At 37.0% G+C, this 15965-nt stretch overlaps 1 protein-coding gene across 1 annotated transcript in view; it reads left to right on the top strand.

The window, feature by feature from the left end:
• LOC131047845 (protein RER1B) overlaps nucleotides 1-14183 on the top strand; it is a 54130-nt gene extending 39947 nt beyond the window's left edge. Inside the window, exons 2-3 of the mRNA XM_057981631.2 lie at nucleotides 13489-13669; nucleotides 13802-14183. Of these exons, the coding sequence (XP_057837614.1) occupies nucleotides 13489-13669; nucleotides 13802-13855 (235 nt within the window). The 3' untranslated portion in view covers nucleotides 13856-14183. The remainder of the gene's footprint in view (nucleotides 1-13488; nucleotides 13670-13801) is intronic.
• The last annotated feature ends 1782 nt before the right edge of the window (nucleotides 14184-15965 follow it).

The following is a 15965-nucleotide window of genomic DNA, read 5'->3' as shown; positions in this document are numbered from 1 at the left end:
GGGACTTATCATGAGGTTTCCTAAAATCTATCTCTCTTATCTACGTTATTTGTTTCAAAAATCTATTTCTTATAGTGAAATGTTGTGTAGGTATGGCGACCCCAAAGGCGGGAGCATCCACCAGTCGCTCGGCCCTCATGAAAGAAGATCAGAAGACCGAAGAAGTGGAGACTAAGATCGTGTCCAAGTGGAGCAACATTGGAGATACAAGCTTGGGGAACTTTAGCACGAAGAAGTTCCGAGAGGTCCCTTACATCGGCAAGCCATCACCTGTCGCCCGGAGAATAATAGAAAGTGGCATCATTAAGGCGGCCGGTTTTCCTCCAGCTATTCAGTGCCACGAGTTGATGATCGAGTGTGCCCGTCATTACAATCCACAGTCCAGGACAATTGTGTCCAATGAGGGAAACATTTTGGCGTACCTTTCAGAGGAGGCCATAAGTGAAGCCTTTCATCTTCCAGAGCACAGGGACATGATATACAAGAGCATTGAAGGAGCCAGATCAGTGTACGATGATGATCCAGATGCTTGCCTAAGCATAATCAACAAGAACTGGCTACTTAAGAGTCGTCCCCGTCTGAGCAAAGTACCGAACACACCACACAGGATTGATTTCCAAGAGGAGTACAGAGATTTGATCACCATGCTCAACAGAGTTACAGGAGCACCTCATGCCTTCTATTTTGAGAAATGGATGTTTTACTTCATCCAGGTGATTGTTCAAGGAAAGGGTACAATACATTGGGCTAGGATAATTAGCCATTGCTTAGACGTACAGTTGAGAAGACTCAGGGCCACTAAGTCCTTCCACATGAGTTCATATGTCATCTATGCCTTAATCAGGAGCGTTGAGTACGCAGGACTACCTCACAGAGGAGTGATTGGAAGAGGACCCGGCGAGGTCAGAGTTTGTGAATCCTATACCTACTTGCATCATCCACCAGGGAAGAACTACAAGTTAATCAATGATACTTTCACGATGAACATCACCAGGACGTTGCAAGGAGGGATTCACAACAGATTATCTCAGGATGCCCAGGGGTTAATCAAGAGGTACGGTGCTTGGTTCATTCAGTTTCCTAAGTTCACTTACATTAGAGTGTATGGATGTCCTTTACCTCCATACATGTTGCCAAGATACCCGACAGACAGGATTGTGTTACTTGAAGTAACAAGGCAGTTGGCAGCATATGTGAAGGCATTCAGACACAGACATCAGAATGGAGTTCAGGTACCTATTATTTTGGGTAATTCGGTTGAGGTATGTCCCAGTGTCTCAGCCATGGATGATGCAGAGAGGGAGTTAGCCTTGTATCCTTTTTCATCTTTTGCTTGGAGGAATAGTTTTGATCCTCATGGACATTTAGAGGAGACAGTCGGTAGAAGATTTAGACATGAGTACCAGATTGAAGATTTTATGATGAATCTCCTAGATGATCTCGAAGTGAAACGTAAGATACATTCTAGATTGCCTCTGGATTTCATCAGGAAATGTAAGATTTACAGAGTAGCCGACCAAGCTCAGGACAACGGCAGGCACATCCAATCTTCATATGATAGAGAAAGCAAGACAATAAGTTTGAATTGGAATGAGCCCGAGGCCGTGGATTTAGATGGATTGATGGCACCAGTCTTGTCTTGTACTCGCAGATGGGTAGATGTTCAGCACCAGAAGTTGAGAGAACAAGGCATAGCCATGTCTTTTACTTTGGAAGAGAAACCAGCCGAAGGTGGAGCCAGCGTTAGTGAAGGCAATCCTAATCCTAGGAATTCAGGTGAAGGTAACCTTCGATGTGCCAGTGAGGGCAATCTCCATTCGAGAGGTTCAAAGAGAAAGGAAAGATCAGAAAAGAAAGAACCTTCCAAGAAAAAGCAAGGTGCCAACAAAGATCAGACACCAGGTATTTCTTCCAGGCCAGAAGATAAAACAGTTCGAGTGGAAGAATCCATGGAATCGATGGTACAGAATGACAGGCAGGAGGGAGAACAGGCACAGCATGTTTCATCCGATGGATCTCTCCAAGACTATGATTTAGAAGAAGATAATGAAGTAACATCTCCTCCCAGACAAGAAGAAGTAGTGCACAAAGAAATTCAAGTTCAAGAGACAAGATCAAATATCCCAGATTGGTTGAAGGAAAGATTGACTAAGGTGATCGTAATTGAGGACGAAGACAGTGCAATCGATCTAGAGAGCCTTGTTGGACGTTCACATATGACAACAGAGAAGAAGAAGGCTACAAAGATGTCCAAGATGATTCGAGATGAGACTGGATCTAGAAAACTGCAGGTAGCTACACCGGCAGCAGACAAATATGAGGGTGAGATCCTAGCGGAGGACTATGATATACAGACTATTGAGTTAGGACCATCCACAGCAGAGCAGACTTTAGATGATGCCACCGACACATTTGAGGCATTGAAGGACAAGTTCAGAGAAGAAGTAGAAAAGAATAGAAAGCTTGAGAAAGAGGTCGGTGCATGGAGAACATATTTCAGTCTCATCAATGAACCTTTGGGACGTCAGGATCCAGTTAGATCACCATTGCAGGCATTGCCCCTTCAATCAATCAATGAAGCGGAAAGATTCAGGAATATGGTCCAGCGTACATGTAATTGGATGGATAGATCTCACACGGTGGCCATTGAGTTTATTACAAGGATGTCGAAGATCACCCACCAGGCTATCCAAGTCCTTGAGATAATCCACAGACTGATGGCAACAGTAGCTGCATTTGCCCACACCAAGGACGTTGTCATTCCTGTCTTGAAAGTTATAAGACATACATCCAGAAGAATTTTAGCACAAGAGAAGATCTTGGAAGGCGATTCTCACAGTTTGTTTCAGTGGTCAACCTTACTCCATATAAAGAGTGTTCTCTTTGAGGACATCAGTGTTAGATGTGGTCAAGTTGAGGAGGTGATCAATCCGATCCAGGACAGAGTATTTGAGGTACTTCGTACCATTCTTGGCAGAAGGATCGAGGTCGAGACAGATGTGGATTTACAAGAATTTGAAGATAGAATCAAGATCATCTTTCGCAAGGACGCAGATGTTACAGATGAGCAGTATGATCAGATGTATGCCACCATGCTCCTAATTGATAGAACTAAGGAACTTGAACCTACCTGGGACACAGCTCTTCTAGATGCATTTGATCAGGTTATCCACTTAGAAGAGAGTATCAAGAATCTTCCCGAGATTCCAAGCACAGAAATCGAAGGAATTGTGACAAAATTCATTGCATATGCTAAAAAAGAAAATTGGAAGGGGAATAAGATTCTAGATGAAAGGTTGTTACAGATGACATGACATCTTAATTCTCATTGGCTGATACCTCCTAGATTTTTGTGCCAAATTTAATATTTGGCTATGTATTTAATATTGTTCAGTAAAAAGGAGGTCATTTGTAACAAACCCTAATTAGGGTTTAGGTGTCATGATCTTGTCCATTGATTTACTTTCAATCTGGACCTTTCATTGTAACTGGGGATGCTATTTATACCCCCATTTTTCATTTCATTTATATCAGAATAGTCAATAGAGAAATAGAGAATAGAGTTGTAAGCAATTTTTATGTTGTAGCAAGATTGAGTCTTGAAGAGAGAAGTTCAAGCAATTGTTGTATATGATGACTTGGAAATCAATAAAATATTGAAGTTATGGTGTTTTGTTGCAAGTTCCTTGAGTTATCTTCATGGTTGTTGGATGTACTTGAATCACGCTCAATCAAAGTAGTTTGTTAATTAGAAAGACTAAGTGTGAGATTTGATATTTGGTAGGATTCGCAATCCAAACCACTAGCTTCTTGCTGATTGTAAGAACGCCTTGCGTGGTCGACTGGAAAACACCTTGAGTCCTTAACCTTCAAGCATTTTCGTATCTAGGATATGTACCTTCGTAGTAGTGTCCTTGATCTTTGATGCATTGAACATCATTATTACCTTAGAAGATCGCACTAATTTCAGTTGAGTTGTTATCTTATGGCAAAATTGAAATTGGTTGAGTCTTGCCAAATCTCATTCATGCTAAGTCGTTCATAGGGTTAGACTAGATTAGACCTCTCAAACCCTGTCCTTTTTCCTTTTTTTTGAAAGTTCCTTTTAGATTAGTAAAACCTTCGAACTATTGAATCCGTAAGACGCCTTGAAGGAAACAGCAAATCACATCATACCACTAAAAAAGCTTGTCCACACGTGGAGACCCCACTAAAAGAACCTTGGAGTCTACCTAACTGATCCTTTACGCGAATCTTCAGCAGTTAGAGACTATTTTCTCAAGAGAGGATAAGATGCCTTTAGGTATTTTATTCTGTGTATGATTGTGTACAAAATACACGTCAACAGGGTCCCCATTTGCAATGGGGCGATGTGTGAAAACGTCACAACAGGTACCTAGGGCACATTTTGTAGCATAGAATGTAGAAACAAACACTGAATAGTTAGAACCAAGCTTAGAAAGAATACTCAAGATCAGTTGCTTATCATCTTTCTTAGCTCCACACCGTTCCAATTGCAATTTTACAAACTTAAGTTTAGTGAAGAAGTCTTGTATAGTATCAAAATTGGTTGGATTCAACCCTATGAGTTCATTCTCTAACTGATGACCTCTTAGCTCATCCTGCTTACCAAAGAGGTTTTCCAAAGTGGTCCACACTGCATTTGGTGTAGTGGCAGATTCAATGTGAAAAAGAAGGTCTGGAGAGACTGACATACATAGAGTACCAAAAGCTTCATCACATTTATTAAACCATTTAATCTTTTCTGCATCATCTTGAGGTTCAATTTCAAGTCCCATAGTAACACGATGATATCCATGTCTTTTCAGATATGTTATCATCTTAGATTTCCATTCAAAATAATTATATGGTGTTAAAAGTGGAACTATAGATGCATCCATGATAGTAGAAAAGAAGATTGCAAAGAATTAGGAAAAGTGCAAGAAAGAAGGCACAAGAGACACCCCCCCTTTTCACTAGTCTCAAAAATCACCCCCCCAAATATTACAAGGTTGGCACTTTATAATTAGTGCATTTACAAGGCTTTTTATCAGATTACAATTCTTTTAAGAAACCAATAGAGATTTTAAATACAAATAATTTGAGATAAGATCTGAAACAAATTAGCCTTATAACTGCTTAATTTATCTCAATACTTTTCCAACAACTATTAGTTTTTGAAAAATAGAGTTGTGAGGAGAAAGATATGACCAGTTGAAGAGAAAAATAAGCAGTTGATACAACCTTTAATATTTGATAGAAAAAGGCAAAAAATTTCAATTAGATCTGCAATAATGGAGAGTGCTCATTTCCAGTTTTCCGTTAAGTATTTGTTTGCAAAAATTTGACACTCGAGGCAAAAGTTGTGCAACTTTTAAGAAAGGTTGCTGAATTTCCCTGATAGAAAAACGGCTTAGGCCCTATTCAAGCTCGATTTTTGCAAAATTTATTAATTTTCTAGAAATACCATCCGAAACCCAGAAGTTTTTCGATGTTGGGAAGAAAACTCAGAAATCGTTTTTTGTGAAAGTGAACAGAAGTTGGAACACTAAAGCCGAAATGAAAACAACTCCAGTAAAAAAAATTTACTCTGATTTTGGTGAAGTAAAAGTCACTTTTGACTTTGTCAAGCCTTATGGACACTCTGGAAATTCTTATTAAGCTTCCAATATTACCACAAAACTGCAATCACCCAGATCTTACAAGAACACATACATGTAAACCAGATTTAACTAGAAGCTATTTTCCTTTAAACTGTTTTAATTCTCCAGATCACACGAGAATGCAGGAGAAGAGCATACTTAGTTTTTAAGGAAAATATTAGCTATATAAAAGTCTCAATCTCTCAAATAAATCAAAAAAAAGCAATGAGCTATACCAGACAATAAGCTCTGATACCATGTGAGATTCTGCGAGAAGCGAGAATCGAGCCAAGATCTGATGTCAGTCGTAGATCACATGCAACTCCTCACACGACGGATGATCGAAGATCAAAATAGCTGAATAAAGATAATTTCAATATGAGAGAGAAATAGAGACAAAGAGTAGAATTTGGAGAAGACTCTCACCGAGCTATCACTCCACTAACTTAACTAGTGAAGGTGAGAGTATAGTGCTTATTATATAGAAAAATATACGCATATACATCCAAGGGGTGCATTAACTCCTATTCCCCATAAAAAGTGGGAGGTTTTACTTTCTTGGTAAATGCCAAAACATGTGGCATAACCTCCTTACATGAAGACAAAAAAGGAGTTGAGAAAGTTGGCACATAAGGCCAAAAGAGGGTGTGAAACCCAACTATCCCATAACCCACCTAGGAAATGACAAAATAGTGGTTATGAGAGGTGGCACAACAAGCCAAAAGAGGGTGTGTAACTCAACTACCCATGTGAGGTGGAGAGTTACACATGTAGCTGAAGTATTTCGCCACGTGTCCTCATATAAACCACTCCTATTAACCTAAGCAAGCTTAAATAATATATGTGTAGGAAAAATAAATACCCCCTAACATAAGGAAAATAAAAAACCTACACTAACAGTCATACCTTTACAACTTGATTATTTGACCAAGTTGTAAAGAATGGCTCGACAATGAACCTAACATGGTCTTTATGGCTGATCACTAATCAAACACTTGCATTGGTGTTAGCTTATCACAAAATATTAAATACCTTATGAAAATCTCAACGAGTGGATCATGTCAATATCCAACATCATTAAATGCAAAAAATTAAATTAAGATTTCAAATGACTCAATTTCAGAGTCATACAACCAAAAGTAGCATTAACAACTTGATCATATATCATTCATAAAGAAAAATCTTATTGCCATATGTTCAAAACTATTTGACAATGTCTACCTATATTGACAACTGGATTCATTTCTTTATTAAAAAAGGATTCAAATTTATATTAGGTGAATTTTATCATGATGAACTTCTGTAATGCCCCCTTTTGGGATATTCCTATATTTTTGCCCAAGCACCTTGTAAATGCACAGGTTTACTGTTTATATCAATCCGTTCTGCTGCCTATACTTATATATATGTGTGTGTGAGAATCCTTTTTATTCCATCAGGTCTGATTCTCTGGTTATTGATTTAATGTTTCCTCATCTTTTCCTTCTATGCTTGCTTGATTATTGTTTGCAGATTTGTATTTGTGTTCTGATCTCTTTGATAAATGTTCATATCATTCTTCTTGATATTTTTATAATTCTCATTTAGGTATGCTCCTAAAACTTCTCCCCTTTATATTCTCCAATGTGAGGGAGAGTCACACCTGTTCATAATGGTCACAACCTTTCGCAATTACCACCCTTCGAAAAGGTCACAACCCTTCGTCATTGCTGCTCCTTTCAAAGAGTCACTTCCTTATCTTCTTCCCATTAATGCTTCCTTAGTTCCTTTGCTCCCTTCTTTCTTCCTTCATCCCTTTTCTCCCCAAATGAAGTTCTCTTCGCTCCCTTTTATATCTCATGTTCGAGAGAGTCACAACTTTTCGTTTCATGCTTTTTGACCATTCATTAAACTTAACTAAATTTTAATTATATTAAATTTTATTTTATTCTTTTATATTTTAATTTATTATTATTATTTATCAATAAATTCAATTTCAACAAGGGGACATTACAACTTCATAGTCGCTGAACTTAATCCAATTTTATCCTCGTTGATTTCGAACATGAACATAAACATTGTGACATAGCTACCAACAATCTATTGTTTAACCCTGCTAACTATTTTGCTTCTTTTCGGCTTTTAAAGAGTCTTCCTCTAGGTTACTAGGAGACGCGTCTCCTACCAGAGACGTCTCCAGTACCGGAGACGTGGATGCACAAGCCATTTAGATTGGCTATGGTACCAACAGTATAAGCAATGTTAATTTCAATTTATGTTCAATTTTTAAATTTAAGGTTAAACTTTACCGCTATTCTTGTTTTCAAAGTTCAATGTCATGATATTTTCTAGAAATCATTAAATTATATTAAATTTTTTTTTTCATCTCTAAGTACCCGCATCTTCTATTTTTGAAATTTAGCCGTACCAGTACCAGTACCAACCTCCAGCATCTCCAAGTAACCACATCTCCCGGTAACGCTGTGACTCTCCCTTCTTGGACTCATTTCCTATGGGCCATAGAAAGTTGTAAATTTTGGTGGTGAATCTACGCTGAGAACATGGTATGCAATTTGATTTAAAGAAGAATTATCTGAGTAGGATTCCATAGGATGGTTAAATCACCAAATTGATCCTTTGCTTCTCCAGAAAACTCAACTTAATTCCAAAATTCTAAGCGTGCTAGATCTATTTAATTTTTTGATTTCCAAATGTCTTTCAATGTCAAACCTCATTCCAAATAGTACTTATATATAGAGAGAAGAGCATAAGTGAACCCAATCAATCAATGTGCTGTCCAATCAATTTTAATTATTCTATGCAAGCTAGTGGTTTTTGGCTTTTACTCAATAGGGGCGATCACCATGTTGACTAGAGTTGTTGGCTACCTTATTGGAGCGGGGGATTTGAAAATAGGTTAAGTTCTTATGATTGTCCCCCATTATCATTACCTCACAACTACTTGGAGAAAGCAGAGATATTGTGAGTGTTACTGCATTTTTCTTTGATCCAAGTATCTAATTCATGCTCCCATGGGTGTTCACAAGGTTTTCTTAGCAATGCTGGTGAGAGAATTGGGAGTTTTTGGCAGTTAAATGCTCCGATGGGAGATGATTTGTCATGTATCTAAGAATATTATCCAACAATCTTGTGGGGGAGAGAGGGCTTCCTATATTTTATCAGCAGTTCCGTGGATAGTAATAGGAGCTTTTGGCAGTAAAATATTGCTATGGGAGATTAATTTTTCAGCTTCACTACAACATTTATAAAATCTGCTACTAAAGTTTGAAGGGAAATTATTTTGGAAACAAAATGCATGTGACGTGCCATTCTGTAATAATTGTTTTTTGGAATATCGTAAGCAGACGTTGAATAATAATATTGGCTCTGAAAAATAGTCTCCCTTGTTATATGGGTTAAGATTAATATTCCTAATTTGCAGTTTAACCCTAAGCAGGTTTCACTGACTACTTGGGCAATAAATATAAGATCCATAGAATCCTCCATGGGAATCCATGCCTTCTCCTTTTCTAGTTAGTCCTTTTGGGACTTGGGCATGGGTTCCCACAAGAAGCATCATCAAAATTCAAATTTTGGAAGCCTTCTAGGGATTCTCTCCATTTGTCTGACCTTCTAGTGCTCTTCTTAACTTTTAATTCATTACTAAAATTTTTATACTCATTGTTACTATCATTATTTTTTATTATGTGTGTGTGGATGGCTGTTCTCATTTATGCCAATCCCCCAAAAAAACTTATCGCATGTGGGTTGACAGTATAGCTTTTTACTTTTCTAATATGGGTGCTTCTGGTAGGTCAAAATGCTTGATCATAAACATCACAATGGTCACAATGCTATACAAGTGTTGCTTTGATGCTTGTAGCACTTATGTTCTTTGTCTTGGCCTTGGCTTGTTCTGTTTTTGGAGAGGATGAAGGATTATCTTCCTCAAGGTAGGGAGTTATGCGCACATACCTCATCTATGTCTATCAACTTGAAGAGAAATATGAGCATTTGAAGATGGCTATGAAGGCCTTTGATGTATTTTATCATCACCTCTTCAATTTGCACATCCTTGTCCATTTGGACAGCCGTTCTTTGAAAACTCACTAGTGTATAGCAGACTTAGTCCTCTTCATTTCAAAAATCGCAACTCCGTAGATTTCTCCTCTCGCAACAACTTCTACCAAAGGAAAAAACTTGCTCTAGTACCTGTTATCACTTTGATTTGCACCCTTGTTAAATTTGGGCTTCACCAATCCAAGGATACAGTGGGAATGATCTTGAGGTGTGGGACCTTGCTATTGAGATCAGACCTCGAAAGAAGGCTGGTTCCTTTCTAAGCCTAGATGCAATGTGTTGGCTCAAACCAACATTGACTAAACTAAAATCTAACCCTAATCTAACAATTGACAAGGGTAAAAGGGAAAGAAGGAATGCAGCAAGGAATAGTGCAATGATTCGCCAAGTCTTAGTGGGGTTTCTTATTTATCAGTTCCCACAGATTACATGGAGGTAAGGGATTTGACAGATACTAGGAGAGAAAAAAGTCTTGCAAATTATTTATACAGAACATGCATATCTAGAAAGTAGTGAAATCTTTCACATATGAAGGTAAAAAGAAATTACACAACATGTAGAAGGTGAGAGGAGGTGAAAACAATGTAATTTACAGAGGCATTGATTGAGGAACTCTTTTTCTGTGCACTCTGGTTTTCAAACTGAGGAGCCTTCTTAGAATGAGAGTTGCAGGACTTTCATTCTGGAAGAGGTGCTAAAACTGTCAGAGATCCGTGTAGCAGAGAAAAGCCTAGATGCCATGCTATCTAATGAATTGCAGAAATGTGTACATCTGATATGATCATTTGAGGGATAAGGAACATTCTTACATTAATGGCTTGTTAGTAGATCAAATTCATCCAAGAAATCCGTTGAAAACATAGCTTGTGGAATGGCATTGTCAGAAAGGGGGGATCTGTAGCATTAAATAAAGCATGGCCAAGCATAAAACAATTAATTTTAGGAGTACAATTGGATTTTTTGGCTGGTGAGCATTGTAGGCATGCCAATGGAGGTGTAGAGTTGTAGGTGGAAGAAATAATGCCTTTGCATGAAAATCACGTCTTCTGGAGTGGCCTTTCATTGCTTTACTTTGTTGGCATTTGGTGTCAGCAAACTAATTGGTTTTGAGAACCTCGTCAGACTCTGACAAGGTTGTGACAACCTAGTTCAGAGCCAAAGCAAGTTCTAGAACCTTTATGAAATGCCAAAAACTAACACAGTCAATTTTCATGCCTTATATTTTCTCCTGAATGCTTGTCAGCGAAAATTGTTGGTGATAGAACCTTGTTGAACTCTGATGCAGTTGTTAGAACCTCGTCGGCTTCTGATAGATGTTTCAAAACCTTTGAAATTTGCCGACACAACTGTGATACTTAGTTGCTTTTCTTCCTCCTTTTCGTTGTCAGCACTCAGCAAAACTTGTCAGCTCTCAAAGCTTTTTTGGGTTCCTGGGGACATTCTCGAACCATTTGAAACCATCGAAACTCAAGATGCTTGCTTTGGAGTTAGGAAACAAATGTCAAGCCTTGATGGGGTCTTGAGAACATTTTGGAGAACCAACAGGGCTCTGAAAACCTTGTTGGGAGAGGATGCCGATTATAGAACCTATTCAAATCTCTGACAATTTTTATACTTAGCCAATCTTTTGGTTTTGCAATTTGGGAAGCATGAAAGGGGGAAGCAACATGGCAACAAGACGAATATTTTAAGCATGAGTGCCCATTTTTCTCAGATTGGTTGTAATCAATGGGTAATAAAAGTGGGGCATGAAATGACAAGAGTATCCATTTGATGTGTAAGCTACAATGATTATACTATACAATCATCACCAACATGTAGATTGAAGGAATACGTATTGTACTCGTTAGGCAATCAAATAAATCTGAACGAGAGAGAAAACTGAGACTAAACAACAAGACAATTAAAAGGCACGAGGAATTTTTATGTTGGAGAACCCAAATTCAGGGAGATAAGTCCAGCAAAAGTGAGGCAAAAATGACCTCCTTATCCACTATCTCCAATGAAAAATACAATTTTAGGCTTTCTAGGTGCACAACCAACCTGAGACATCAAGCTTCAGTCCCTAAGATCACTCACAGCAACTCTTTAACACCCTCTCTATCAGTTCTGTTTTGCCTATTACAGCCAACTTGTTCACTTGGAAATTGGAATAGATAAATCCTCTTGGAATTCCCTTAGCTAAATGTTTGCTTTATCTATGCTAAAATGAATTTACAATGTGTATTTACGCTTTTACAAGTTGGAACATAATGTGAAATGATGCCATGTGGTCTCAAATTGTAGAATTCAAAATGCAATGGGCCATTTTTTGGATGCTTGATGAAAGTGGTGCTTGGTACAGAGTGGTGGATGTGAAATCACTGCATTTCAGAACTGGTAGTTGTGTAATTGCCCCTCTTGAAACTGGCAGTTTGGCACAATCTCCATAGTATTCTCCATTTTCTGCCTGAAAACACCTACTGTTTTCATTAGAAGTGTTCCACAAGTTGTTCTACTTTGTCATGGATCCATAGTGTGTATCTTATTTTCTGATCCATTTTCATCAGTCAGAAAGATGCACGTTGACCTGTAGAAACACTTCTTTTTGCTTGGTACATGGATGCCTTATGGGTTAAGCAAGATATGTGCTTACAGTTAGAGGTTGCATTTATTTGCCAGGTGTTTGGGATCTGCAAGGTCTCATCGATGAGTCAAAAAGAAGCACACTGACTACTAAACTGGTTCTTTCCATTTTATGTGGAAGCATATAAGAGTGTGAGTCTAGGTGTTTGGAGTACCAATGGTTAAGGCTGACTGTAGGGGGCAGACTTAATCTTCCTAAAGAGATGATACCATTGTGGTAGTGGTTCACAAGTTGATCACAACCACTGTTTCCTCATCCACAGACAATTATGATTTTTGATGAATGTGTGAGTGCTTGTAAGTTTTTTGTTTATATTATTTGGCTTCATTGCATACTTAGGAGTTAGGACCATAGTTTCTTGCAAAGATCCTCTGTTCATTTTAAGGTTCTGGACATTACATAAGGCATTATATACAAAGATTAACCTAGTAACAACTTGCTGTTGTGAGATAGATGGATAGACATAGTGAGTGCATTAAGCGTTGGAGGGCACTATGTGGATGTATGTGATGGATTGAGCCTGCTAAGACAATGAAGAACTTCTATGCCTTGTAGCTAGCACAGAACCAATATCCTGGAGCTGAGATGTTGTGATATCCAGTTGGCCTCACCTTTGATTCATACCATGGCTGATTGTAAATTTTATTTACTGCTAATTTAATATTTAATATATTTTAGGTTTAAAAAATGTTAACTTTCCTACTATTGATCTAAGGAATGTTTGTTTCCATTGACACAATAAGGTGCTAATTATACTTTTCCTGAGGTTGGATCTGTAGATAATCTAAAATTGTCTCAAAAGTTTTTCTCAAGTAAAAGTTTGTTAATTTTATTATTCAGGTAATAAAACAAATGGAAATCTGTTTTAACTTTTTGATGAAATGTGAGTTCAATTATTAAGCATATCTCATCTTAATGATCAATAATCAGCAATATAAATGTTTTATTTAATGTAAATGGTTTTAGCCTACCATCCTCTCGCTTTGGATGTCTGTTGCCATATTTTTACTGATGTCTGATCATCTCTTGTACATTCTACAATGCGCTCCTTGTGATTTCTTTCTAAGGTTCCTGCATATCTTCCCATGGTTTTGGAGTGTGTATACATGATATTAAAATGAAAATAATATAATTTAATCTTTTTATGTTCTGATGTTGCAGGTATTCCATTACAAAGGCATTCTGTATTGCGTTTCTGATGACCTTTTTTTCGGTATTTGACGTCCCTGTATTTTGGCCCATATTATTGTGTTATTGGGTTGTGCTCTTTGTTCTTACAATGAAACGCCAAATAATGCACATGATCAAGTACAAATATGTTCCATTTTCTCTAGGAAAACGAGTAAGATTCTGTTTGTCTTTGAGTTAGTCATAACCAATCTTTGAAATCACTGACTGACTTTTTGTTTTATATTTTGTAACCATTCTTTGTATAACACTATCTAAATGTGATCTCTCTAATTTTCTTCTTCAGAGATATTCGGGAAAGAAACCAGCTGGTGACAAGGCAAGTACTTCTAGAGAATGATTGTCAATATCCAAACTCTGGGTATTCTTGTATGTTCTTTATGCAAAAATGCATATTACTTCTGTATAAATTGCCTAGGGTATTGATCGGAAGTAAATTGAGCCTTGCTATAAGGTGTGTAGTTTCTAATTAGGAAGTGTGATAGTTGAAAGATGATCTTAAAAGTTATTTGTACTTTTTTCAGCTCAACATACGGCAGGTAATGTAATCTTGGGGTGCAGGTAGTTCTGATTCGTTTTCCATTAGTTGAGAATCTCTATTATTGTTGCCTGAGTCTTAATATTGTTGAGATTTGTTCTGAATAAACTTCAGTATACAGCTTGGAAGAGGACTGACCATTAGGTAATTCTGAATCTAGCATCCACTAATAGATAATTCTGAATCTAGGTTCTCTATAAGCTTTGAAAAACATATGTCCAAGCTAAGAAAAATTCTATGTTAAGTGGAGAGTGTTGTTTAATATTGTCTTGTCTTCATTGCATTTTCCAGCTTTGTTGATTATACAAGAATTGGATTACTAGTTGAAAGAAGCCAAGTATTTAGCAGGAAAATTGATGTCTGAATTAGCCTTGCGAAGTTTTCTAAAATATGACCATTAAAACAAATGATGTCTTTTTTTCAACTGTTGGCTATTTTTTTGCACGAATATTCTTATTGGATGGGGGTTTATTCCCTAGGATTTTTTTATCAGATTTGACTTTGTGCAACCTAACAGTGCAATGCCCTTGGGAGTTTAGTTGATGGTCTTGTTGAAGTGTGTGTACCTTTTCTTTTGCCTGTTATCTTTTACTCGCAGAGTGTTTATTTTGATTTGAAAAGATCCATTTATTAAAGTTTCAAGTGGATCCATGTTCTTGTATAGCCATTTTATTTACCAAAGTACATATGTGGATAATGCAAAATCTTGTACATTTTATGTTACCGTATGAAAATAATGTCAAAATTTCCTCCTGCTTTGTGAACTAGTTGACATCGATAACCCAATTGTGTGATATAGTTTATTGTGAGGTTTTGTGACTGACCATAATATTATTGAAGCCTTGAAACTTTGAACTTGGTAGGAAATTGAATAGTACTGGTGTTTACTCTTATATTCGCCCAGGTCCCATTATTAGTTTCTGCCTTTAGTCAGATACTATAGCCTTCAGATTATATTAACTAACTATTGATTGGGCCAATTCCATGTTTTAATTTTTGGTTGGATCTGATAAATGCTATTTCTTAACATTTTTTGGGTGTTATTCCTTTAAGGTATTTTAAGAAAAACATCAAATATCCTTGAAGTCCATTAAATAACGCTATTTAATACTGTAATGGTAAAAATTCTATACCAATGTTCTTTACCCTTATTGGGCCTACTTTGATTAGTTTCTTAAATACAACTATTCTACAAGTGGCATATTCTTGTGTAGATTCATATATGTCATCACCATATCCTAATTCCATAACCTCTTCGTCCCTAGAGATTGATTTGGATCCTTAGGTTCCCTATTCATCACATTGGAACAAATTGGTGGGTGTGGACTTGATTGAAGTCATTTCTAGTCAGATTTAAATCTCAAACTTTCTAAATTTAATTTCAAATTCACATGTTGTCACAACTTATCAAACATTTGTGTTAATATTTGTTCTTTGTTGCATTAAAGGTATTTATTTAATCATTTGAAGTGATCAAGTTTTATCAAGACATCTTGAGAATATAATTATAAAATAATGTAATAATATTAGTGTGTTACATGGGTACACAATCATTTAAGGTATATTGCATGCTTGCTATATGCAATTGTTGTTTCAAAACCATTGAATTAATCATTGTGGAGGCTTGACTAAGAATAACACGACCTTCACAATTCCACATTTTCAAGAGGTGTTTTGAACACCAACACCATTAGTCCTTATTCACACTCATTTGTTATAGGATTGAGGTGAGCTAATTCTAACATCTAGTTTTTTTCTAGTTTATTCTTTTGTAGGTATTGATTTAGATTCACATGCTAGTTCTCTTCTCCAGTTGTGGAGATAAAGTTTACAAGCACATATATGAAATAGAGCAAAACACAATTCGTTTACAAAGTTTGGTCTTGATTTGACTAGATCCTTAAAATCTAAT

The sequence above is a fragment of the Cryptomeria japonica genome, chromosome 4 (genome assembly GCF_030272615.1).
Source record: "Cryptomeria japonica chromosome 4, Sugi_1.0, whole genome shotgun sequence".
Lineage (NCBI taxonomy): Eukaryota > Viridiplantae > Streptophyta > Pinopsida > Cupressales > Cupressaceae > Cryptomeria > Cryptomeria japonica.
The sequence above is the reverse complement of the archived record's forward strand: the minus strand, read 5'-3'. Positions and strand labels throughout refer to the sequence as shown.